At 46.8% G+C, this 26,584-nt stretch overlaps 3 protein-coding genes across 3 annotated transcripts in view; 2 read left to right on the top strand and 1 right to left on the bottom strand.

Annotated features, from left to right (window-relative positions):
- Positions 1 to 7,595, top strand: part of LOC310989785 (NLR family CARD domain-containing protein 3-like) — a gene marked incomplete at both ends in the record, with an annotated part of 38,142 nt that extends 30,547 nt beyond the window's left edge. Inside the window, 3 exons of the mRNA XM_083976934.1 lie at positions 2,022 to 2,179; positions 7,297 to 7,446; positions 7,558 to 7,595. Coding sequence (XP_083833060.1) covers positions 2,022 to 2,179; positions 7,297 to 7,446; positions 7,558 to 7,595 — 346 coding nt within the window. The remainder of the gene's footprint in view (positions 1 to 2,021; positions 2,180 to 7,296; positions 7,447 to 7,557) is intronic.
- spns1 (SPNS lysolipid transporter 1, lysophospholipid) overlaps positions 3,833 to 26,584 on the bottom strand; it is a 100,567-nt gene continuing 77,815 nt past the window's right edge. The window contains exon 13 of the transcript XR_014595533.1: positions 3,833 to 3,845. The gene's annotated coding sequence lies outside the window, so the exon portion shown is untranslated. The remainder of the gene's footprint in view (positions 3,846 to 26,584) is intronic.
- On the top strand, positions 7,429 to 24,612 carry sh2b1 (SH2B adaptor protein 1). Its single transcript, XM_083977172.1, has 10 exons — positions 7,429 to 7,602; positions 9,584 to 11,963; positions 14,242 to 14,343; positions 16,552 to 16,643; positions 17,072 to 17,151; positions 18,119 to 18,262; positions 20,475 to 20,686; positions 21,478 to 21,652; positions 22,775 to 22,865; positions 24,513 to 24,612. The coding sequence occupies exons 2-10, from the start codon at positions 10,062 to 10,064 to the stop codon at positions 24,532 to 24,534; spliced, it is 2,820 nt and encodes a 939-aa protein (XP_083833298.1). The 5' UTR covers positions 7,429 to 7,602; positions 9,584 to 10,061; the 3' UTR covers positions 24,535 to 24,612.

Genomic DNA, 26,584 nt, shown 5'->3' on the forward strand with positions numbered 1-26,584 from the left:
AGAACCATGGGAGGAAGCATGAGAGGAAGCAGCTGAGATCCACAGAGCTGGCAGCAGAGGCAGAGGAGGCTGGAAAGCTGCGCTCCAGTGGAGGCTGGCTGTAGGGAGCTGTTGGCAGCTAAAGTCTGCTCCCTGGTAGCTCAACTGGCTGGGAGAGGCTGGAGTGTGAAGCAGGAAGTGAAGAGCACGGCACACACTGCAGCCACTTCCTGTCAATGACTGTGAATGCTGAGAATCAAGGTGAGACAGGTGAGAGCAGAGCTGCTAGTGTTGGTCTTGTTGCTGCTGACATGAAGCAGCTGCAGAGGCTCAGCTGGTTTGTTTGGAGGCTCACCAAGATGGGCTGAAGGTTGTTGCTTCATGTGGCGGCTCAGGCTCAGAGTGTTGACTCAGTGCTTGGCTGAGGGCAGGAGTCAGAAGCAGCTCAAAGTGACAGCTGAGCTTCTTGAACGTGGCTTGTGTGAGCTGTTGAACACAGTCAGTGTGTTAGCAGAGCAGAGCAGCAGCACAGAAGCTGAGTGATGAGCTGCTGTGGACGGGCTCGCCACAAACAACCTGCTTCACACACTTTCAAAACGCCCACGGAGAAAAGCTGACCACGTCGTTCTGAAGATTGTCACAACTTGATGTTGCTGTCAAACAGCCCTGAACTCTGGAGCCGTGTTTGTCGGCCATTGAAGCGGCGTGTTGCTACGCACACGCGCACTATGACGCACACTGTATGAGTGCAGATGAGCTGTTGGAGTGAGAAGGAGCTCAGTGACAGAGTCTCTGAGAAATGTGGCTGCACAACATGAGTTTGTCTGGATGGAGCCACAGGTGGAGCTGACAGGTGAAGAGGTGGAGTCACTGCGTCTGTGTTGAAGCAGCAGCAGCTTCTCATGAATATTAATGAGCTGTTTTCTCTCTATGTGACTGTTTAACCTGCTTCCTGTTGCTTCAGCTGTTGGACTTTGATTTTCTAAACTTGTTCTTTCTGAAGCTTCTTCAGCTCTGAACAGATGATGAGACACTGAAGCTGTCAACAAGGAGCTTTGTCCTCAACTCACTGCTTTTATTCTTTATTCAGATTGTATCGCTGCAGGTTGTCAGAGATCAGCTGTTCTTCTCTGGGCTCAGCTCTGAAGTCCAACCCCTCCCACCTGAGACACCTGAACCTGGGCTGGAACGACCTGCAGGGTTCAGGAGTGAAGGATCTGAGTGGTTTTCTGGAGAGTCCAGACTGTAGACTGGAGACTCTGAGGTCAGTTCACTGACTGTTGTATCTGATCCACCTACAGTGGATTAAAGTGAATTTATAAAAATATACTTTCTTCTGAAAACATTAAATTGAAATAGATTTTTTCTGTGTTTCTATATTTAGATTTTAATGCATCTTGAGCAGGACATGTCCTAAAAACAAAAAAGTCTTCTTCTAAATAATCTGTGACAAATGATGTAAAATGAGTCCAGAAACACAGAGTTGTATTAATTCCTCATTTGAGTCCAGATTTATTTTCCTCTTTATTCAGATTTTTATCAAAAATCAAAGTTACACCACTTGACACTGGGTTTCATCACGTCATTGACCCCTGTGCTGTTAGTTTATTGATCTAACCCTGATACCAGTTGATCAATAAAGTTATTGATGATGATAATAATAATAATAATAATAATAATAATAATAATAATAATAATAATAATAATAATAATAATAATAATAATAATAACAACAATAATAATAATAATAATAATAATAATAATAATAATAATAATAATAATAATAATAATAATAATAATAATAATAATAACAGAGAAGAAGAAAAATACAAAGTTGAAGCAGCAGCAGCTTCTCATGAATATTAATGAGCTGTTTTCTCTCTGTCACTGTTTAACCTGCTTCCTGTTGCTTCAGCTGTTGGACTTTGATTTTCTAAACTTGTTCTTTCTGAAGCTTCTTCAGCTCTGAACAGATGATGAGACACTGAACGCTGTCAACAAGGAGCTTTGTCCTCAACTCACTGCTTTTATTCTTTATTCAGATTGTGGAGCTGCAGGTTGTCAGAGATCAGCTGTTCTTCTCTGGGCTCAGCTCTGAAGTCCAACCCCTCCCACCTGAGACACCTGGACCTGAGCTACAACTACAACCTGCAGGATTCAGGAGTGAAGGGTCTGAGTGGTTTTCTGGAGAGTCCAGACTGTAGACTGGAGACTCTGAGGTCAGTTCACTGACTGTTGTATCTGATCCACCTACAGTGGATTAAAGTGAACTTATAAAAATATACTTTCTTCTGAAAACATTGAATAGAAATAGATTTGATAGATTAGAAACACAGAGTTGTATTAATTCCTCATTTGAGTCCAGATTTATTTTCCTCTTTATTCAGATTTTTATCAAAAATCAAAGTTTCACCACTTGACACTGGGTTTCATCACGTCATTGACCCCTGTGCTGTTAGTTTGTTGATTTAACCCTGATACCAGTTGATCAATAAAGTTATTGATGATGATAATAATAATAATAACAACAGAGAAGAAGAAAAATACAAAGTTAGTGACATGAAATTGTACAAATATAAGTCTAGTCTTTCTAGAAACTCTGGAGAAAATGTCCAGTATCAGCTCATCAACTCACTTCATCTCTATCACAACAATGTGCACAAGATCCTCACAACTCATGTTTGGACAAAGACACTGAAATTCACCTGTTGAAGAAAAAACTCTTCTTTCTGATCATCAATGAATTTATCTTCTTTTATTCTTTATTCAGATTGGAGTTCTGCAGGTTGTCAGAGATCAGCTGTTCTTCTCTGGTCTCAGCTCTGAAGTCCAACCCCTCCCACCTGAGAGAACTGGACCTGAGAAACAACAACCTGAAGTCTTCAGACGTGAAGGATCTGGATGATCTTGTGAAGAGTCCAGACTGTAGACTGGAGACTGTGAGGTCAGTAGGGGGGCGGAGTCAGTCTGTGCTGCTTTCAGCACTATTGGACTAAAGTCAGTGAGAGACAATAACAGAGACAACAGTCAGCCAATCAGAGCAGAGAGAGACAACAGTCAGCCAATCAGCGCAGAGAGAGACAACAGTCAGCCAATCAGAGCAGAGAGAGAGACAACAGTCAGCCAATCAGAGCAGAGAGAGACAACAGTCAGCCAATCAGAGCAGAGAGAGAGACAACAGTCAGCCAATCAGAACAGAGAGAGAGGCAACAGTCAGCCAATCAGAGCAGAGAGAGACAACAGTCAGCCAATCAGAGCAGAGAGAGACAACACTCAGCCAATCAGAGCAGAGAGAGAGACAACAGTCAGCCAATCAGAGCAGAGAGAGACAACAGTCAGCCAATCAGAGCAGAGAGAGAGACAACACTCAGCCAATCAGAGCAGAGAGAGAGACAACAGTCAGCCAATCAGAGCAGAGAGAGAGACAACAGTCAGCCAATCAGAGCAGAGAGAGAGACAACAGTCAGCCAATCAGAGCAGAGAGACAATCACTGATCCATCACCTCTGTCCTCTGCTTCTCTTCTCAGATGGAAACCTTCCAGCCTGGACCAGTACCAGGACTGGGACTAGATAAGACCAGACTGGACCAGAACCAGACTGGACCAGACTAGAACCAGACCAGACCAGACCAGATCATGTACTGTCGCTACGGCACCAACATGAGCTTCCAGACCTTCCAGGTGACCGGACCACCAGAAACCAGAACCAGGACCAGACTGGACCAGACTGGACCAGAACCAGACCAGATAAGACCAGAACCAGGACCGGACTAGACCAGAACCAGAACTAGAACTAGATAAGACCAGAACCAGGACCGGACTAGACCAGAACCAGAACTAGAACTAGATAAGACCAGAACCAGAACCTCCTGAACTGACCTGAGAGCAGCTCCTCTGTCTCTCTCAGAGTCCAGTCCACCATCCTCCCTGTGTGTTCTGGACCTGACAGAGATCATCACTGTCTCTGGACTCATCTGATCCTCTACACACTCTCTGCTCCTCCTCTTCCTCCTCCTCCTCCTCCTCCTCCTCCTCCTCTTCCTCCTCTTCCTCCTCCTCCTCCTCCTCCTCCTCTTCCTCTTCCTCTTCCTCCTCCTGTTTCCTTCTTCATTCATTCTGATTAATCAGCTCCATCTTGTGGTGTGGTGAAGAACTACAGCTCATTTCCACATTATTCAGTGTTTTTTTTTTAACATGATGGAGTTTCAGATCAGGTTGCTATGACGACAGTTAACATATTAACTCATTGAGTGCCAACCACGTAATTTCTTGTTTTTCGTTCCCATGCGTTGAGTTTTTTTGCTTTTTTTTTTAAATTATGAAAATAGACACTTTAATACACATTATATGTAAATTTGGGGACTCTACGACGAGGAGAACTGAAATAGATGACGATCAAAGTCACATGACAGCTCATGATCTGGAAGTTTTTATCATAACTCGGCTTCTGCAAACGGAGTTCTGCATGCGGATGCAGCAGCTGCTCTGCTCTCACCCGCGAGGCTGCAGCAGCTCGGAGCAGAAACAGGAAGCTCTCAGCCCACAGTCCCACCCGGTCTTCAGCTGGAGCAACACCGTGTCCTCCCCAAAGTCCTCCCGCGGTAAAATCTGATGGTCTCTGGGCCAAAGCAGACCGGCATCACCGACCCGAACCACAGACGGACCGCGACCACCGGCGGGACCGGTGTTCCCGAGCCGCGGTGGCCGACAAACCCTCACGCTCCGCGGCGAGAGGCTGTGACACGGCACGGTGCGTCTGTGTTATTGTTGTTTAGTGGCGCCCCCCCCGCCCCCGATGGTGGTTTTGTGAATAGAACAACAATTGTTGTGTATATTTATCTTATACGAGCCCTTTGATCCAGAAATGTGAGTGTCAGAAGAGCGACAGACACAAACAGAGCAGCTTTCATAAAAGACGCTCTATCTCCTTTTCTAGAAAAAAAGGAGGGATTTTGGTGAAACCCAGCCATGTTTAGCTTGACTTTTCTCAGGAACGGAGGCACGTAGAAACAAACGGTTTGTGGTCATTTGAAGCATAAAGTTAAACCTTTCAATTGAGCTACAGTATGTGTTGGTGGCAATAATATAGAATACACTATGGCTCTACATAAAAAGTCAAAAATGGTCTAAATTGCCGGTACACTTGACTAAAACTTTGGAAAGGAGCGCGGCACTCAATGAGTTAATGTGAGGCGGTTAACCTGTTTGACTTGACAATTAGTAGTGTAAGTAAACACAATTTATTTTTGTATTATGATAAATTAATCAATGTATACTTGATATTTACCTTTGCTCTTTACGTTTTTACACTCAAGTAAATTTAAAGTCTCACTATATCTTATTATTGTCTCTTTATCATATATTGTTCTAATGTGAGTCTAAAAGTCAGGTCTGGTCTCCATCTGTAAAAAGTTAATATCATTTTCAACCCTGGCTGACGGCATATTGTAATAAATAAAATAAAAAACAAACAAATCAAATCTCATGTTTGTTGTGATTTCATCAGTCTGGTTTTGTTGTTAACTCAATCCCTTACAGAAAAACCACATGAACTTAACATGTGAAAAATTTTGCACATGGTAAACATGTTATTTGCACATGGGAAACGTGGTTTTGGCACAATTTCATGTGGATTCCTAAGTGAACCCATTTTCCACATGTGGTAACATGTTTGACACTGTTCTACATGGTAACACATGTGATCACATGTAGAGCACATGTGTAAAAAAATATACATATTTGAAATGATTCACATAAAACTGGGCCAAAACCACATGTTTCCCATGTGCAAATTTTTTTTCCATGTGAAGTTCATGTGATTGTTTATAGTTCAACAAATAAATCTGTGGGATCGTTCGATGAGTGATTTAAAGGACAATTCTGGGCAAATTCAACTCGGGGCTGTATTTTCCTAACATTTTAGGTCCAAAAGAAGGAGTCTGAAGATGTTCAGTTTAATGTCTCCTGTTTTGCGGTAGTTGTGTCTGTCCCCGCATCGCCACGGCAGCAATGAATGGGAGCGGATTGAAGTTCTGCTGCTTAGGCTGTTTCCATCCCTCAAAGCCACAGACAGCGTCAGATGGAGACTCAAACATGCAGCCAGAAGTTTATTTACTTCAACAAGCCGACATGTTTGTAAAACTATAGATCTAATTCAAAGTCTCGCGCGAGACCCAAGTTGACGCTCGGTGTGTTCAGGTGCAGTGGGAAGCTCCCGTTTGTGTCATAAACACAGGAATATCAACTCTGGACTTGCTTCGAGTGTACATTTTTTTCCACAGACAGCGTCAGATGGCGACTCAAACATGCACCGAGAAGTTTTTTTTTTTTACTTCAAGCAAGTCAAGAGTTGATATTCCTGTGTTTATGACACAAACGGTAGCTCCCACTGCACCTGAACACACCGAGCGTCAACTTGGGTCTCGTGTGAGACTCCGGGAGACTTTGAATTAGATCTAGTTTTATAAACATGTCGGCTTGCTTGAAGTAAATAAACTTCTGGGTGCATGTTTGAGTCTCCATCTGATGCTGTCTGTGGAAAAAAATTGAGGCTTTGAGGGATGTAAACAGTCGACAGCGGAACTTGCATCTGCTCCTATTCATCGCTGCCGTGGCGATGCGGGGACAGACACAACTACCGCAAAACAGGAGACATTAAACTGAAAATCTTAAGATTCCTTCTTTTAGACCTAAAATGTTAGGAAAATACACCCCTGAGTTGAATTTGCCCGGAATTGTCCTTTAATTAGTATTTATAATGTATCTCAATAGGCCTTTTATTGAAATGTTTTTGATTATTTATTATTTTAAGTGTGACAAATATGCAACAAAAGAAGAAGAAAAAGAAAAGGCTGGAGGGGTGTCAGGTTCTCTGCTTCCTTTTGTTTGTGTGTTAGTAGTCCAAGAAACTTGTAATACAAAAAATGTTACCTTTCATGTCTACTTTCATTGTGTAAAGTTTCATTGTGGTAGGAGTAAAGGGGAAAAAAAAGCCTATTTGGGTGTATTTTGGCCATGTTTGATTAGTGTAAGGCTCAGAGTCATTTGCATATTCAAATTCATTTTAAAAGAAACTTGTAATACAAAAAATGTTACATTTCATGGATACTTTCATTATGTTAAGTTTCATTATGATAGGAGTAAAGGAAAAAAAATAGTCCCATTGGGGTGTATTGTTGTCGGCACCAGATTTTATACAGTAAATAGCCTAATGATGCGAATTAAACATATTTCCCCAACTAGGATTTCTTAGGACTTTTAGTATGTTGTTCTGGACACCTCATAGAAATGATGCATGGTGAAAAACATTCTCCAAAGTGAGGAGCGGTGTGGTAACTCCTCTCCACTACGGTCCGGCCTCACCTCGTTTCAGAGACCGACTGACCGAGCAGCGGCTGCACAGAACTCGCCAAACGTCCCAAGTCTCGCGAGAAGAAGCGGCGCAGTGCGAGAAGAACGGGGGTCCAGGCAAGACATAGCAATATTCATATTTAGCAGCAGCAGCAACAACAACAACCTTTACGGGGGAAATAAGAAATGATAGTTCCGTTATGAAGGTGTGGTGTAAATGTTTTCCAGCTGCGCCCAGAGACGCGGGTGAAAGCGCGGGACTGTGACGTCCAGGTAGGAAAACACAGAACATGGAGCTGCAGCTGTATTGATAGCTAGCTGGCTAGTTAGCTCGCTGGTTTATTAATAGCAGCGGAGCTAAGTGGCTAACGGTTAGCCACTTAGCTCCGCCGAGAATGTTTGGCGTCAGCTGCTGTCGGATGATTCAATGTGTGGTTTATCTGAAGCCACAGGTGAGAGAGAGCAGCAGACACCGTGGAGAATAAGACCCGTGAGAAAAAGCTACGCTGCTAATTAAAGACGGCAGTGATTGGCAGCCTGCGAGCTAGTTAGTGGACGTCAGGTAGCTATTGTTAGCTCGCTAACGTTACACGTCTTTAAAGAAAGCTGAATGAGCGAGACTCACACTGCCACTTCATGTGAGCAAGATAACAACCGAGGCCGGTTTGTCTCAACATTTACCCGACTTCACCTGTGATTTAAGGTGAATTAATCACCCGCAGTTACACACCATTTAATTTAACCTGCTGGGAGGTGGAGGTGGGAGATACCCAGGGTATTAACCGACGTCAAAGTGTTATTGTCACACTGTAGAAATACTGCATTACAACTTAATGTGTCCTGCGTTTACAGTGTTATTTAACTCCTATGTTATGGTAAAAGCGCTAAGAAATGGTTCTCATTAAAAAAAATTGGTCCAAATGTTATTCAAATCAAAGCATTTGCTAATGTACCTAAGCTATCAAAACTAATAACTGAACTGGACACTGCAGCTAACACAGCATCTCTGTCCAGGTTCATCTCACATTATTCAGTTCTACTCATAGTATTAGTATTGTTCTACTACTACTACTGTAAAAACAAATTGTCCAAATGTTATTCAAATCAAAGCATCTGCTAATATACCTAAGCTATCAGAATAAAACTACTCCATGTTCAACAAGATCTATTCCATATTCCTATATATTTTTTTAATGTATAACATTGGATATCATTAACATGTCCATCCATCACTGTAATAACTGAACTGGACGCTGCAGCTAACACAGCATCTCTGTCCAGGTTCATCTCACATTAACATCATTACTACTTATAGTATTAGTATTGTTTATATAAGTAGAAATCATCATATGTTTACTGCTGCCAGGACTGAAAAGTTACAATAGTATCTATCATAATTATAATTAGAGGCGCAACAATAAATCGATTTATCGAATAAAAAATCGTCAGCTGTTTTGATAATCTAATAACCGGTTTTAATAGTTTTTTTTACAGAAATTTCCATATTCTCTGATTTATTCTCAGAATATTTCTGGTTTCTTCGTTCCTTTATGACAATAAACTGAGTCTCTCTTTGGTTTGTGGACAAAACAAGACATTTGAGGACATTGTCTGGTGGTTTGAGAAACACTGATTGATATTTTTTAACATTTTTTAAAATTTTATTGACCAAACAATAGGGGTGGGAATCTTTTACTCTCTCACGATTCGATTCAATTCAGATTTTTGGGGCTACGATTCGATTCAAAATCGATTTTCGATTCAAAACGAGTTGATTCCTAATGATTTCTGCTTCAGTCTGTCGGTGTGTAAAGGATCCTCATGATCTACTCCTGTCAGCTCTGCAAGACAGAACGACTGAAGTGTCTTTTTCACATTTATTGAGTTTTGAACATTTATCCATGCTTACATTGAATTGTTGAAACTGTTGCATAAAAGCAATATCACATATTGCTTCAGTAACAAAATTAAAAGTGCCCTTATATAGTGCAGTTTAACATGCTGCCTTTTAAATTCTAAGGAAATGGGGGCCGACAGCCAGCAGATTTGTTTAATTTTTTATTTTTTTACAATCGATTTTGGGACATTTTATCTCGATTCTGAATCGTATTAAATGAGAATTGCGATTCTTATGTGAATCGATTATTTGGCACACCCCTACCAAACAACTAATCGATTAATCGTTTAAATAATCAATGACAAAATGTCTGGTTTATTAGAACCTGATCATATTTTTTTGTGTTTTCCTCTCCAGGATGTGTCCTCGTTTCTCTGGATCTGTGACAGACGGTGAAGAAGGAGTCGACCTCGCGAAGGAACCGCTCTCCTCTCTCCTCCTCCCATTCGCCGGCTGAATCCCCCGTGTTTCTTCATCTTCTTCGCTGTTGAATGAAAACGCGGTCGTTGTTGTTTAAATAAATAAATAAGTTGTTTATAATAAAATAATGTAGCGGACAGCTGACGCCCCATGGGTCTGCTGCATCGTCGTCGTCGTTGCTGCTGTCGTCGTCGTTGTCGTCTTCTCTCCTCTGTGTTTCCGTTTGGATGGGGTTGAACGCGACTCTTCGGCTCACACTCAGTTGTAAACTATTAGACCAATGTGCTGTGTTTGCCCCCGCCCCCCCTCCCCCCACCCGCCCGTTTGCCCCCCCAGCCGTTTGTGTATGTTTGAAGTGATCTGATCTGATCTGACCGACGCCTCCTCCTCCTCCTCCGACCAATCAATCGGGAGGATGAACGGCTCTCTGTTGACGCCGCCGAGCCCCCGGGCGACTAACTCCTCCTCCCCTCTGCCTCCCTCGCCCTCGCCGTCGCCCTCGCCCTCTCCGCCCTCGCCCTCTCCGCCCTCGCCCTCTCTGCTGCCCCTGCCCCTGTCCTCTGCCCCCCGGCCCCCGCCCCTCCCGCCCCTGGTGAGCTCCTCGTCACCGCTGCCGCCGCTACCGCCGCTGCAGCAGCCGCCGCCGCCTCACCACCCGTCGTCCTCGCTCTCCGACACGCCGACGCCGTCGCCCTCGCCGTGCCTGAGCTGGACCGAGTTCTGCGAGCTCCACGCGCGCGTCGCGGCCGGAGACTTCGCCCGCCACTTCCGGGCGTTCCTGCAGGAGAACCCCAGCTACTCGCCGGACTCGGCCGCCGCCTTCTGCCGGCGCTTCACCGACCGCTTCGTCCGCCACTTCCAGAGCGAGCTGGAGCTGGAGGGGGCGCCGCCGCCGCTGCCGAGGGACGGGGACGAGCTGGCGAGCTGGCCGCCGCCGCAGTCGGACGCCACCTCCTCGCTCGAGGAGGAAGCGGTCTCGCCTCTGTCGGCGACGGCGATGACGGCGATGGGCGCGGTTCTCCCGTGTCTCCCCAACGCAACCAACAACACGACGACGCCACGGACTTTATCCAAGCCTGCGCCGACACGCCTGGTGCTGGAGAACCGCGGCGGCGGCGACCGGTTTCAAGACTCTTACGCCCACGGCCACGTCCTCCCGCCGTCGTCCTCGTCGTCCTGCTGCTCCTCGGTGGGCGGCGGGAACAACAACAACGGGCGCCGCGAGGACAGAGGACCGATGGCAATGGCGTTGACCCCGGGGAACGGGGAAGCGCCGGTGGAGGAAGAGGAGGACAGCTGGCTCGGAGCGTCGTCCGTCGGCGAGGACGTGGAGCCGGAGGAGCGGGAAGGGGAAGGGGAGGAGTCCACGGAGGCGTACGCCGACCCCGACGCCGCCGCCGCTGCTCAGACGGCCGTCACGCCGCCGCCCGACTCCAAAGGCGGCAACAGCACGCCCAACTCCTCCTCCAAAAACAAACTGAAGAAGCGCTTCTCGCTGCGCAGCGTTGGGCGCAGCGTGCGAGGCAGCGTGCGCGGCATCCTGCACTGGCGGAGCTCGTCGAGCGACGCGGCGGCTCAGAGCGCGCTGCCGTCCAGCTACAGCTACACGATGGGCGTGCACGACGCCGCCGCCGGCACCATGGCGACCGCCGGCTCCAACAACAACAAGAGGAACTCTGGCACGCAGCCGCCCACGCCCACCTCCTCCTCCATGCCCGTGTCGCTGTCGATGCCGCTCTCGCTGCCGCACTCGTCCTCCTCCTCGCTGCCGCCCTCGTCCTCCAGCAGCGCCACCTCGCTGTCACTGTCCGAGGCCGCGCGCCACGGCGACCGCCGCCGTAGCAACGGCGAGGGCGGCGAGAAGGAGAAGTGGAGCCATCGCCTGGAGAAGCTCAGACTATCGCGATCGCCTCCTCCCGTCCTCACGCTCAACGCTGGCGCCGGCTCCTCCACGCTGCCGCCGAGCAGCGCCGCCGCAGCCGCCGCCATGGGACCGCCGCGGAAGGTCGGCCGGCTGGTGAGGGAGGGAGGGGTCAGCGTCAGCTCCTCCAACGACGAGCTGAGCAGCGGCCACGGCTTCTCCGGCTTCTCCTTCGGGCTGCTGCACCACGGGACGGACAACAACAACGCCGCCGCATCGGCTCAGTCCGCGGCGGCGGCTCAGACGGGTCCGGCGCCGCTGCCTCTGGCCGGTGGCGGGAACGTTCCCTGGAGAGGAGGTCGCTGGCATAAATGTCGCCTGGTGCTCAGAGAGCGGGACAGAGACGGCGGCGAGCGAGGAGAGGAATACTACCTGGAATTCTTCATTCCTCCCAAAGTAAGTGTTTCACCGAGCCAACGGGCGTCGGAGCGGCGTCCAGTCTCTCGTTAGTAGGCTTGGGGTAGTATTACGGTAATACCGTATACTGCAGGTGTTGAAAAATAGTAACGGTATCATTTTCAATACCGTCATGAAAAAATGCAATGCACATACATAGGAGATAGGGGTGGGCATTGCCAAGGACCTCACGATACTTGAGTCACGATACGATATGATATTGCGGTATCCAAATTTTGCGATATATTGCAGGCATTATGCATCTTAAAATCCGAGTTGTATGTACATCAGATGATAGTGATAATTCATGGGACAAACTGAGTCAAATTATCCATGCCATTTTATTGTAACTATACAAGCGCAGGTTACAACAACATACATGAACAACACACTGTCTGAGGTAGCAGTACAGTGACACCTCGCGGAGCAGAGGTGCGGAAGTTGTACTGGATTTACGTCTGGAGCTGTGGCCGTAAGGTCTCCGGTGCCTGTCGCGGTGGCAATCCCCGAACCCAGTGGTGGACACCGGAAGTAAGGGATGCCGTCAAGCTGAAGGAGTCCTACCGAGCCTGGCTAGCTTGGGGGAGGCAGCCGACGGGTACTGGCAGGCCAAGCGGACGGCAGCCCGGGCGGTCGCGGAAGCAAAAACTCGGGTCTGGGAAAAGTTCGGGGAGGCCATGGAGGAGGACTACCGGTCGGCCTCGAGGAAATTCTGGCAAACCATCCGACGCCTCAGGAGGGGGAAGCAGTGCTCCGCCAACACTGTTTACAGTGGAGGAGGGGAGCTGTTGACCTCGACTGGGGATATCGTCGGGCGGTGGAAGGAATACTTCGAGGATCTCCTCAATCCCACTGACACGCCTTCCGTCGAGGAAGCAGAGGTCGATTCATTCATCACCCAAGCTGAAGTCACTGAGGTAGTAGAAGCTCCTCAGTGGCAAGGCACCGGGGGTCGATGAGATCCGCCCTGAGTACCTCAAGTCTCTGGATGTTGCGGGGCTGTCGTGGCTGACACGCCTCTGCAGCATCGCGTGGCAGTCGGGGACAGAGTCTCTGGACTGGCAGACCGGGGTGGTGGTCCCTCTCTTCAAGAGGGGGGACCGGAGGGTGTGTTCCAACTACCGGGGGATCACACTCCTCAGCCTCCCGGGGAAAGTCTATTCCAGGGTGCTGGAGAGGAGAATTCGGCCGATAGTCGAACCTCGGATTCAGGAGGAACAATGCTGTTTTCGTCCTGGCCGTGGAACACCGGACCAGCTCTACACCCTCCGCAGGGTGCTCGAGAGCTCATGGGAGTTTGCCCAACCAGTCCACATGTGTTTTGTGGACTTGGAGAAGGCTTTCGACCATGTCCCACGTGGCATCCTGTGGGAGGTGCTCCGAGAGTATGGGGTCGGACTTGTTCCCAGTGCGTGTTGGACTCCGGCAGGGCTGCCCTTTGTCACCGGTTCTGTTCATTATTTTTATGGACAGAATTTCTAGGCGCAGCCAAGGGCCGGAGGGGGTACGGTTCGGGAGCCACTTGATTTCATCTCTGCTTTTTGCAGATGATGTGGTCTTGTTGGCTCCCTCGAGCCAGGACCTTCAGCATGCACTGGGGCGGTTTGCAGCCGAGTGTGAAGCAGCTGGGATGAGAATCAGCACCTCTAAGTCCGAGGCCATGGTTCTCGACCGGAAAAAGGTGGCTTGCACCCTCCAGGTCGGGGGAGAGTTCCTGCCTCAGGTGGAGGAGTTTAAGTATCTTGGGGTCTTGTTCACGAGTGAGGGGAGAATTTAGCGCGAGATCGACAGGCGGATCGGTGCGGCGGCCGCAGTAATGTGGTCATTGTATCGGTCCGTCGTGGTGAAGAAGGAGCTGAGCCGAAAGGCAAAGCTCTCGATTTACCGGTCGATCTACGTTCCCCCCTCACCTATGGTCATGAACTCTGGGTCATGACTGAAGGAACGGGATCCCGGATACAAGCGGCCGAAATGAGTTTCCTCCGCAGGGTGGCGGGGCTCATCAACCGCCTCCTGTGAAATGTCTCTAGTGACAGCTGCCATAGCAACTGTCACCGAATGTTGACTGTTTGTCCGAGTGAGTGGAGGGGGCGGGGCTTAGCCAGAGGTCAATTAGTCACGGTAATACCGTATAGCGGGGTAAAATGTGGAGGAAGTTTGAAGGTATCAAAATTTGGATAGCGCCCAAGCCTACTCGTTAGAAGGACCAGTCAGGGTGTTTCCTTCTCTGTATTGATAACGGAGCGTTGATCTGTAAAGTTGCTGATTTGTTTTGCAGTCGTCGAAGCCGCGTCTGACCGTCCCCTGCTGCTCCATCGTGGACGTGAGGAGCACCACGGCGCTGGAGGTCCCCGACAAGGAGAACACCTTCCTGCTGCAGGTAACCGCCGCTTCGCCTGGGGTCAGAGGTCACGCTGCTGTGACATCACAGCGTCGCTGTTTATAGAGAATGTGAAGCTGACGTCAACGCCGCTTTGCGTTGTGGGACGTCGGCGCCATCTTTGGAGGAACGCAAACGTAAACAGAGAGTGGGGACTGGATTCAAGACCCAGATTTACTCCCTCCACTGACTTATCCAGACATCGTGAACTATCTCGTTTTTGGTATTAGTGCATATACTACTGTGGCATTTTTTTACGCAGCAACTGTCCCACCATGATTACTTTTAAGCGACTTTGGGGAACTTTTTTTAGGGAGACGAGCAAGTGTTTACATCCGCGATCCTCCAAAGATGGCGCCCAACGTCCCACGGCGTGACGTAACTTCACATTCTCTATATCAGCGGCCGATAATGGGAGTGAAAAAGGACTGAGACTATGGGCGTATTCACACCAGGCTCGTTTGGTCCGCTTGAAACAGACTTTTCCTCTGGTGCAGACCTTTTCGGGAGGTGTGAATACAAACTACCGGACTCTGGTGCGGATCAAACAAGTGAACCGAGACCACCTCTGCAGCTGGGACTCAGTTCACTTGTTTGGTCCGCACCAGAGTCCCAAACGAACCCTGGTGCGATTCGCGTACGGTGTGAATGCAAACCGAACCTTTCCCGAACCAAATGCAAAATCCAAGCGCCTTTTTGGATTCAACAGGCTTCCGTTGTTGTCAGAAAATGTGGAAACGATCAACAATGAGCCGTGGGTCGACATGGAGCACAGATAGATACGCTGCCTCCTTGATATCTGGTCAGTGGAAAACATTTATCAGATGCTGGAGAGGACGCACCCGTCGCCGTTAAGGATTCACATTCTTTATATATTATTTAACTGATAACAGAAAGTCGTTATCCAATTAATAACCGTTAACAGAAATAAATGTGACTAGGCTTATGCCGATCGGCAACGCGGCATCTGAGAGAATGATTATGTTTTTTGTTTGTTTTTTGCTGTGCCATCCTTTTTTTTCTTTTTTTTAGCGCGCACCATCCTTCAGACGCACATGCAGACGTGTGTGTGTTTGTTGTCTGACCATCCTTCACGGGGACGGCTGCATAACGGCCACATAGCCTCCAAGTGATGAATAAGCACAGGACAGCTGCAACTGGAAATACTAAGGGCAGCAAGAAATGCATTCATGACCTCCATTACTTTTCGTGGAAGATCCCGCTGATCATTTTTATCCAATGATTGAGCGACTGTGGGACACACGTGCTTCTGTTTACAAAGTTGATCCGCTTGTGAAAAAATGCAATGTGAATACAAACCGCATCAAGTAAAAAAAAAAATTTAGTCCGCACCAAAGCAAGTGAACTATCGGTCTTTCCTGGTGTGAATACGCCCTAAGAGACAGAACCAGAGCCGTTCTCTTGCTGCTCTCTGAGTCGAGTGTGAAACTATTTCTGTCCGGTAAATATTTGATGTTCTTCAGCTCGAGAGGACGGATTCACTCAAACAAACGGTTTATTAGGAACGCTGAATAGAAGGGCAGCTCATCCTGGAGCCGTCCGTAGTCCGGCTCGTGTGGAATCAGCTGTGCGATCTTTGTGCAGCTGGTGAATATCCATCGTGCCAACGTCGGCTTCTGCTGCTGAAACTTGGAGGCGGGCGTCAACGGGCATCGGCAGCAGCACGTCGCGTTGAGAGCATCAAATAGAAGTTGAGAGAAGTTGAACTTTATGTAAATGAGGAGCAGAATTGAGAGTGGACACGTCTTCCACGCTGCTTGAAAGTCCCGCCCCTTTGGTCGCTAGAGCTGGCTGGCGGTGAACAGAGCGTTGAGAGACTCTGCTGACGCTTTCAGTGAGAACGCACCGTTACTCTCAATCAATTTGTTTATTTCGGGCATGTCAATTAAATCATCATCATCACACTTCATCTTAGTTCAAGTAATACATACACATGGCCGAAAGGGAAAGCGGGAGAAGCAAAAGCTGATCTAGTCCCGCCCCCATTACCCACAGAATAAAAATCTTTATCGTGATCTTTTCTTTTCTTTTACTTATGACATTTTGACATAACATTCTTTTACTTATGACATTTTGACATAACATGTTACAGCAGTAGGTAGTATACAGATATAGTATACTCTGTTTCTACTTAATGAAGTAAAAGGTTGAATATTTCTGAACTCTCTCCTCCTCTTCCTCTTCCAGCTGGACAGCTCGGCTCAGTACGTGATCGAGACGCGAGACGCCGTTCAGATGAGAGCCTGGCTGAGTGACATCAGGAACGGCATCTGTCTCAGGTAAACACCGGCGGGGCGGGGCTTAATGGCATAATGGGTGTGTGTGTGTGTTGGGGATTGACCAATTAACGGGAATGGCCAATAAAATCAGCCGATACTCTCCACCGATAACCGATTTCAGAAATGCTGCTGGAAGGTCTCTGCACTTTTTGTTTTAGAATAATAAAACCTGTTGCTTTAAAAGCATTTCAACTGAGATTTGTGTTTCAGTTTGTGTTATTCTACAAAGAGTTAAGAGTTCATGGTGTACAAAAAACAAACTGTGATCTGTATTCAGTCTGTTCCAGGTGTGTTTCATTCTTACTGCAAATTAATATTGGTTCTAAATATCGGTTTCCTTGATTACTAATAATCGGTATTGGTATCAGCCCTGGAAAATCCTTAGTGTGTGTGTTTGTGTTATAACCTCGTGTCCTCTCCCTCCACAGTGAACAGGAAGATGCTGAAGGTGTGTGTGGCCCGTTGGACATCAGTGGAACTCCTGATATTGTCGACCGTCTGTCACAAGGTGTGTTTCTGTGTGTGTGAGATAGATAATTAACAACATGCTTTTGGTGATCTATTCGATTATTAAAACCCCTGTACAGACTTTTCATTTAGTGTTGATTTTGGCGGCCCCTTGTGGACGAAAAGCGGTGGTGTTTTGCAGGAATGAAGACTGCATTTCCCACTGTCATGAAGACATTTGTCTGGCCGGCGCGTGTAGATTTGTTTTGGAAAAGAAGACGGGACTTGCTTTGCTTTTTTCTATCTAGAATTAGATGACTTAGAAATAGCGTATCTTCACACTGATGGGCTCATTGGCTGTTGTAGGTAACAGACACGTCAGCAGAAACCAGAGACTTTTGCGTATCCAGTTAAAGCAGAAGTAAGCGATCCAGTCGTTTTGGCTAATGCTGCGTTCAAGGCCGGCTTTTGAAACCGTAAATTACAGCTTCAAGTCACAACTTACGACTTTCTAGCGTTCCAGGCAACCCACTCGTGTTTTTCCGACCTGTTTTACCTGTGAAAGTCACTATAACGGCCACTCGTAACTTCCGACCCGTGAACTCGTACCAGATTGAACTGGTACGACTTCACAGGTCGAAAAAACACGAGTTACGGGTTGCCCTGAACGCACCATAACCGCCCTCGTCCCTACGTCACCACATTCAGGCGCATCCCTTGGCTGCACACACAGCCCTTTATGCCGTTCTCTCTCCTCATTGGATAAAAACTGTAGGATACGATAAATGTTTTCTCCTCGGCTCAGAGCAGAGCAGAGGGACTCACAGACCCGTGTTTCGGTTCAAACACTCTATGTAAGTGATTGCTGTGGGAAGATATAACTATTTAAGACTTATATTAACACAAAAATACCGCTTACTTCTGCTTTAAAAGCTCCGTACCGGGGCTTTAATTAATGTATTAATGTATTGTTGTATTGATGTATTAATATATTAGTACCAGTAACAGTCATCTGTGTGTTGCGTCAGTGTGTTACGGCGGCATCGGAGGCTCCTCCCCTCTGATGGATCCCCTCCCCCCGGAGCTCCCGCCTCGCGCTCCTGTCGACGAACCGGACGGCCGAGGAGGAGCCGGTCTGGGAACGCCTTTTGCCGAGACGCCGGACGCCACAGGTAAGAGCCGCCCGGAGGAACGCTGTTGAAATGAACCGGTGGCGTCGGAGCAGCTCCTTCTCCTCCTCCTGCTGCTCACTTTACTTTACTTTACTTTATTTATTTATTTGAACGGGACAGTCACATTAATGGACATAACATGTAAATATGCCGGATTATAGCAAGATGCTAATTTCCGTCCGCCGTCCCATTAACTCATTGAGTGCCAACCACGTAATTTCTCGTTTTTCGTTCCCATGCGTTGAGTGCCGAAAACGTAATTTTACGTTTTTTGCTTTTTTTTTAAATTATGAAAATAGACACTTTAATACACATTATATGTAAATTTGGGGACTCTACGACGAGGAGAACTGAAATAGATGACGATCAAAGTCACATGACAGCTCATGATCTGGAAGTTTTTATCATAACTCGGCTTCTGCAAACGAGTTCTGCATGCAGATGCAGCAGCTGCTCCGCTCTCACCCGCGCTGCTGCTCCAGCTGCTCCAGCTGCTCGGAGCTGAAACAGGAAGCTCTCAGCCGACAGTCCGCCCGGTCTTCAGCTGGAGCAACACCGTGTCCTCCCCAAAGTCCTCCCGCGGTAAAATCTGATGGTCTCTGGGCCAAAGCAGACCGGCATCACCGACCCGTACCACAGAAGGACCGCGACCACCGGCGAGACCGGTCTTCCCGAGCCGCGGTGGCCGACTGACCCTCACGCTCCGCGGGGAGAAGCTGTGACACGGCACGGTGCGTCTGTGTTATTGTTGTTTAGTGGCGCCCCCCCCGCCCCCGCTGGTGGTTTTGTGAATAGAACAACCATTGTTGTATATATTTATCTTATACGAGCCCTTTGATCCAGAAATGCGAGTGTGAGAAGAGCGACAGACACAAACAGCGCACCTTTCATAAAAGACGCTCTATCTCCTTTTCTAGAAAAAAAGGAGGGATTTTGGTGAAACCCAGCCATGTTTAGCTTGACTTTTCTCAGGAACAGAGGCACGTAGAAACAAACGGTTTGTGGTCACTTGAAGCATTAAGGTAAACCTTTCAATTGAGCCACAGTATGTGTTGGTGGCAATAATATAGAATACACTGTGGCTCTACATAAAAAGTCAAAAATGGTCTAAATTGCCGGTACACTTGACTAAAACTTTGGAAAGGAGCGCGGCACTCAATGAGTTAACATAAAAACAGTTCAACAGCAGTACACATTACACATAATATTATAATAATAAAAAAGTAGACAACACAAAAAGGCAACTATGACAATGAGGAACATATTGAGAAACACAGTCAACAGGTATTTGGACCATAAGAGTTTTGTTCTGGGAGATAAAGTGCATAAGTGCTGGGTAGGGCTTTGACATTTGTCCAAAAAATCATATTCGAACTTCGTTTGTTTATTAATATTAATATTCGAATATATTCAAATATTTATGGATCATATTTTTTTAATATTTTGCCATCTGCCATTGGTTCACAGCAATTTGAAGGCAGAAAAACTCAGAAATGCAATTTTGCACTTCCTTTTCTGCTGATATGTGCTCTAACACAAGAAAAATGCCACAGAAACATGTGAAAAGCACGAAAAACACGATTTTCACGGGAGTGGGTCTTTAAAGTGACAAGTGCTGAAGTGGTAATAGGTACCAGGTTGCACTGCACGATGCCCATTACACCCAGTTGCACAAGCACAAGTGTGTACTGTAACTTTCTGACTATAGAACACACCTGAGTATAAGACGCACCAGCTAAATTTTAAAATAAAATACATATATAGGCCGCACTTGAATATAAGTGGCAGGTTTTCATGTTGTAACATGAGATATTTACACAGAAAGACAGTAGGAACTGTGACGGTCTGTTCTGGTTACGCTCCTCTCCTCCATGTGCATTTGTTTACAATGAAGCCGGTGAAAAATCAATAAATGGAGCGGTGGATAACGTTTCATAACATAACATATACGATGTTACGCCGTGTGTGTTTGTGTAGTCTTAACCGTCATTACCAAAAGATTACGGGTTACGGAGCGCGTTTGGTTTTCAGCCGTGAGACACCAGGTGAAGACAGAGTCACTGTAACAAGTCACAAGTCGTGCAAAGCGTGTGAAACAAGTAGCGGTTTATAGTCCAAAAATTACTGTAGACATTGCACAAAATGTAATACGTAGTTGTATTATGTACAATTATGTTGTCATCCCCCTCCTCCTCCCCCGTCGCCCCCGCAGGCTCCTTCCTGTTCTCCGACGTGACGGCGGCCGAGGCCGTGGAGCATCCGCTCAGCGAGTGCCAGTGGTTCCACGGCACCTTGTCGCGACTCAAAGCCGCTCAGCTGGTGCTGGCCGGAGGCCCGGCGAGCCACGGCGTCTTCCTGGTTCGCCAGAGCGAGACGCGGCGCGGAGAATACGTCCTCACCTTCAACTTCCAGGGAAAAGCCAAGGTGAGTGTTTTTAAAGGGATAGTTCAACATTTTGGCAAACTAGCCCATTGCCATAATCCCTATAGTCATAGCAGTAGGTTCGTTACCTTTATTTGTCGGTGCAAGCTGTTTTTAGAACGGCGGAGCAGAGCCGTGAGCTGCTCAAAGCTACGCTACGGAGGCTCATTATGGGATTTCTTGGTTTCCCTCATCAAACTCATCAAATACACAATCCAACAACTCCACAACGCTCTGGTGGACAAGTTGTGAGCTGCACATTCACCACGCTATGAGATAATAACACAACGTTACCACACAGAGTTGTTTTAGAGGGAAATTCATGCAAAACCACTGATGCGCGTTGCCTTCAGGGACAGTTTTTCATCAACAGTCTCTGCATTTCCCTCTAAAACAACTCTGTGTGGTAACGTTGTGTTATTATCTCATAGCGTGGTGAATGTGCAGCTCACAACTTGTCCACCAGAGCGTTGTGGAGTTGTTGGATTGTGTATTTGATGTTTTGATGTTTGATGAGTTAGAAACCAAGAAATCCCATAATGAGCCTCCGTAGCGTAGCTCTGAGCAGCTCACGGCTCTGCTCCGCCGTTCTAAAAACAGCTTGCACCGACAATTAAAGGTAACGAACCGACTGCTATGACTATAGGGATTATGGCAATGGGCCAGTTTGATAAAATGTTGAACTATCCCCTTAATGTTTTTTAAAGATTTAGATTAGATTATAGCCTCCTTGTCTTTCTTTAATGATGATGATGATGATGATAATGAAGATGAATCTCCTCTTCCTCCCTCAGCACCTGCGTCTGTCCCTGAACGAGGACGGTCAGTGCCGAGTGCAGCACCTCTGGTTCCAGTCGATCTTCGACATGTTGGAGCACTTCAGGGTTCATCCCATCCCGCTGGAGTCGGGCGGCGCCTCCGACGTCACGCTCATCAGCTTCGTGGGCGCCACCGCCGTCCGCCAGCCAGGTGAGGGACACCTGGACGGCACAGCACAGCACAGAAAAAGTGTTAAACACAGGGAAAAGAAAGGAAAGGAAGGGCCAAAGGAAAGAAGGAAAGAAAGAGGAAGGGAGGGGGGAGGGGGGAGAAGGAGGGAAAAAGGAAAGGAACTGAAAAAAACCATGTTGGACGTCGTCTCTGTGTCTTTGTCTCCGTCTGTTCACATGAAGGTTCAACTGCTACTGCACAGACACAGCACCTCCTCTCCCTTTCCTCCTCCTCCTCCTCTTCCTTTTCCTTCCCCTTTCTTCTCCTTTTCTCTTCTCTTCTCTCCTCCTCCTCTTCTCCTTTTTCTCCTCTTCTCCTCCTCTTCTCCTTTTTCTCCTTGTCTCCTCCTTTTTCTCCTCTTCTCTTCTTCCTCCTCTCCTCCTTTCTCCTCCTCCTCTCTCCTCTTCCTTCCCCTCTCTTCTTCCTCTTCTCTCCTCCTCTTCTCTTCCTCTCTCCTCCTCTTTCTCCTCGTCTCCTTCTCTCCTCCTCTTCCTTCCCCTTTCTCCTCCTTTTTCTCCTCTCCTCTCTCCTCCTCTTCTTCCTCCTTCTCCTTTTCTCTTCCTCCTCTCCTCCTCCTCTCTCGTCTTCCTTCCCCTCTTTTCTCCTCCTCTTTCTCCTCTTCTCTTCTTCCTCCTCTCCTCCCCCTCTCTCCTCTTCCATCCCCTCTCTCCTCCTCTTCTCCTCCTCCTCTTCATTCCTCTCTTTCCTCCTCTTTCTCCTTGAAACCTTCCTCCTCTTCTCCTCCCTCGTCTTCCTTCCCCTCTCTCTTCCTCTTCTCTTCTTCCTCCTCTCTCCTCTTCTCCTCCTCTTTCTCCTTTTCCTCCTCTCCTCCTCCTCCTCTCCTCCTCTTCTCTCCTCTTCCTTCCCCTCTCTCCTGTTCTCTCTTCCTCCTTTCTCCCTTTCTCTTTCTCCCCCCCTCCTCCTCCTCTGTGATGTATCTCCGGGTTGATCATCATGATGTCGTCGTCAGTGATTGGTCGGTTTAAAGCTCCGCCCACCTCCATGACGAGCGTCCGCAGCCGTTACATCTGTTCTGACCTCTCTGTTGTTGTTGTTGTTGTTGTTGTTGTTTGTCTGTCTGTCTGTTGTTTCCGTGGGCAGGCCGGGACCGAGCCGGCAGTCGGCCGACAGTCTGTGATGTCATCACCACGCGCCATCCTGACTCTCCATCAACCCCCATCTCTGACTGTGTGTAAGTGAGACCGGACTCAGCTGCGTGTGTGTGTGTGTGTGTGTGTGTGTGTGTGTGTGTGTGTGTGTGTGTGTGTGTGTGTGTGTGTGTGTGTGTGTGTGTGTGTGTGTGTGTGTGTGTGTGTGTGTGTGTGTGTGTGTGTGTGTGTGTGTGTGTGTGTGTGTGTGTGTGAGAACAAACATTCATTTAATTAAGAAAATATGACAAATAAAAAATAAAATCAGATTTAAAATGTCAAAGGAAAAAAAAGCCTACATTTAAATACATTTTATGTTTAAATATGTAAATGAGGCAATATCTAATTAAATATGCGCTAATTTGCATATATTTCCAGAACAGAAATCTGAACAATGGATAAAGCTACTTTCAAAATTCTTGTTTTATTTTGTTGAGACATTAGAGTCTTTAGTTTTTACAGAGGAGGATTGTGGATATCTCTTTTTATCACTCTGTGAATGAGAAAATACTGTCACCAGCCCTAAAAACATGATCTAATTTTGCCATATTTTTAGTAATAAAATGTTGTATAAATGAGGCTGTGAATGATATATCAACAATCCCCTCTGTAAAAACCTTTGGAATATAGACAGGGATCAAACTGGAAGGTTTGGTGTCTGTAAGTGCTGCTGAAGTGGAGATTTCTAGCTCAGAGTCTGAAAAACTCTTTCTGAGAAAACGCCCTTTAAAGACTTGGACTGTAAAACTACAGAGATTGTTATTGTCAATCCTACTTTTAAGGAAATGACCATTTTTGAAGCCTACATCATTGTTCAGGAGAGAGAGAGTTTTACAATGAAACCTGACATGACATGGCTCAGACTAACTTTTAGTGAATCTAGGAGATATTTACCGACAAAATTAAGTAAAATAAATAAAATGTGGATTTTTTTCCTACCATTGCTTTCTACTATTCTGAAAGAAGACATGTTAAAGAAGCAAAATAGCCCAAAATCTCAAAACCGATTAGTGCACAAAACCCCCAAATGTTGTTGCCTTTAGTGTCTCTACTTAAAGGTACATTGTGTAGGAATTACTCCCACAAGCATCACAAACTCAACCAAATAATCGACTTTCCTGAATAGATAACAGGTGAAGTTACACAATGTCCCTTTAATCCACGTCAGAAAAGTAAATCTCCTTAACAAAAGTGTAAATAATTTGCTGTAAAAATATAAAATCCACTTTTACTCAAATTTACTCTATAGATTATGTTATTTGGACACAGAAAAAAATTTCACTGACGAAACAAAAAGAAACAAATAAATTAATCGGTCGCTGCCTTTGTTAAATTCAAGTGTGAAGTCATTTGAAATGTGTGTGTCTCTGTGTGTGTGTGTGTGTGTGTGTGTGTGTGTGTGTGTGTGTGTGTGTGTTGGACTGCCTCCATGACTCCCATGGACTCCATGACAACAGACTCCTCCCCCTAACGGCCTCTCACTGTCATGTTCTCTCCTTCTCTCCACCTCCTCTTCTCCGACTTCGCTCTCACTTCACTTCTCACACTTATTTCCTCCTCCTCTTCCTCTTCCTCCTCCTCCTCCTCCTCCTCCCCTCTGCCTCCCTTTATTTACACTTTTCTCTCATTTCCCTCCTTTTTCCTCCTTTCTCCTTTCTCCTCCTCTCTCTGTCTTGTTCTCCTCCCTGCAGACTTGACCAGCAGACCCCGTAGCCCTCCTCAGCCTCCTCCTCCTCCGCTGCCGCCGGGCCGGCCGCCGCCCCCGACTCCTCCGCAGGAGAGAGGAGGAGGAGGAGGAGGAGGAGGTGAGACTGAGCTGGGAGGAGGAGGAGCAGGAGGAGAAAGAGGAGCAGCTACTGTGGTGACGATGGCAGCAGCAGCAGCAGCAACAGGAGGAGGAGCAGCAGCAGGAGGAAGTGGCGGCAGTGGAGGAGGAGGAGCAGGAGGAGCAGGAGGAGGAGGAGGAGGAGGAGGAGCAGTGGAGGACTGGGAGGAGAGAGACAGAGACACTCCTCTCCGCCAACTGGAAGCTGTGGAGGGAGAAGAGAGGGAAGGAGCAGCGAGAGCGCCACGAGCCGTCGACAACCAGTACTCCTTCTTCTGACTGGAGGAGGAGAAAGAGGAGGAGGAGCAGGAGCAGGAGGAGGAGGAGGAGGAGGGAGTGTGTGTGTGAGTGAGTGTGAGTGAGTGTGAAAGCTGAAAGTGAGATTGGATGAGGCGGCGAACATCATAGCCATTCATAACCAGTATTTTTATTTTGTTAGCGAGATGATGGAGGAGAAGAGAAGAGGTTTACACTGCAAAAACTCACAAAAAAATGTCATTTCTAGTCAAAACAAATCTCATTATATTTAAAATAAGACTCATCACATTAAAAGCAGCTTGTTTTTAGACACTTTTTACTTCTTTCAAGCAGATTTTCACTTGAAATAAGTAGAAAAATCTGATAGTGGAGCAAGTTTTTCTTTCTTATTACAAACACCTTTCTTTCACTATCAGATTTTTTTACTTATTTCAAGTGAAAATTAGTTTGAAACAAATGAAAATGATCTAAAAACAAGTTAATTTTTAGGTGATGAGTCTTATTTTGAGTGAAAAGAGATTAGTTTTGACTAGAAATGAGACATTTTGACAAGAAATAAGACAAATATTCTTGTAAAGATGTAGAGTTTTTGCAGTGGAGGAGGAAGAGGAGGAAGAGGAGGAGGAGGAGTAAAAGTACTAACACTATACGAGCAGATGGAGAGACGAGTGAGAGCAGCTTTACGACACTAACCGTAGCGGTACACTTCTGTTCTTTACTGTTCTCTCTGTTATAATTATTATTATTATTATTATATTATTGTTCTATTCTAGTCTGATAAGCTTTGTTTTCGTCGGTACGCCTCAACGAAGCCCCCGATACCTCACGGTGTTCCCGCCCCGAGACGAAGCTACGCTACGCTACGTTACGCTACGCTACGGTGGCAGGTAGATAGATGACGTCACACCCCAGCGCCACGGCAACCGTCGCCACCCATGTAGGGGTTTCACACTGTAATTTGACGTAAATCAAAGCAAATATTCACTTCGATTACAGATTCTCTCAATCGCCACTTCCATGTTTCACCAGTGTTTAAAGAGATAGTTCAACATTTTGGCAAACTGGCCCCATTGCCATATTTATCCCTATAGTCATAGCAGTAGGTTTGTTACCTTTAATTGTCGGTGCAAGCTGTTTTTAGAACGGTGGAGCAGAGCTGCTAGCTGCTCAGAGCTACGCTACGGAGGCTCATTATGGGATTTCTTGGTTTCAAACTCATACAACTCATCAAATACACAATCCAAGAACTCCACAACGCTCTGGTGGACAAGTTGTGAGCTGCACATTCACCACGCTATGAGATAATAACACAACGTTACCACACAGAGTTGTTTCAGAGGGAAATTCATGCAAAACCACTGATGTGCGTTGCCTTCAGGGACAGTTTTTCATCAACAGTCTCTGTATTTCCCTCTAAAACAACTCTGTGTGGTAACGTTGTGTTATTATCTCATAGCGTGGTGAATGTGCAGCTCACAACTTGTCCACCAGAGCGTTGTGGAGTTGTTGGATTGTGTATTTGATGAGTTTGATGAGTTAGAAACCAAGAAATCCCATAATGAGCCTCCGTAGCGTAGCTCTGAGCAGCTCACGGCTCTGCTCCGCCTTTCTAAAAATAGCTTGCACCGACAATTAAAGGTAACAAACCTACTGCTATGACTATAGGGATTATGGCAATGG

Source organism: Trachurus trachurus (genome assembly GCF_905171665.1).
Source record: "Trachurus trachurus genome assembly, chromosome: 8".
In the NCBI taxonomy this organism is placed as follows: domain Eukaryota; kingdom Metazoa; phylum Chordata; class Actinopteri; order Carangiformes; family Carangidae; genus Trachurus; species Trachurus trachurus.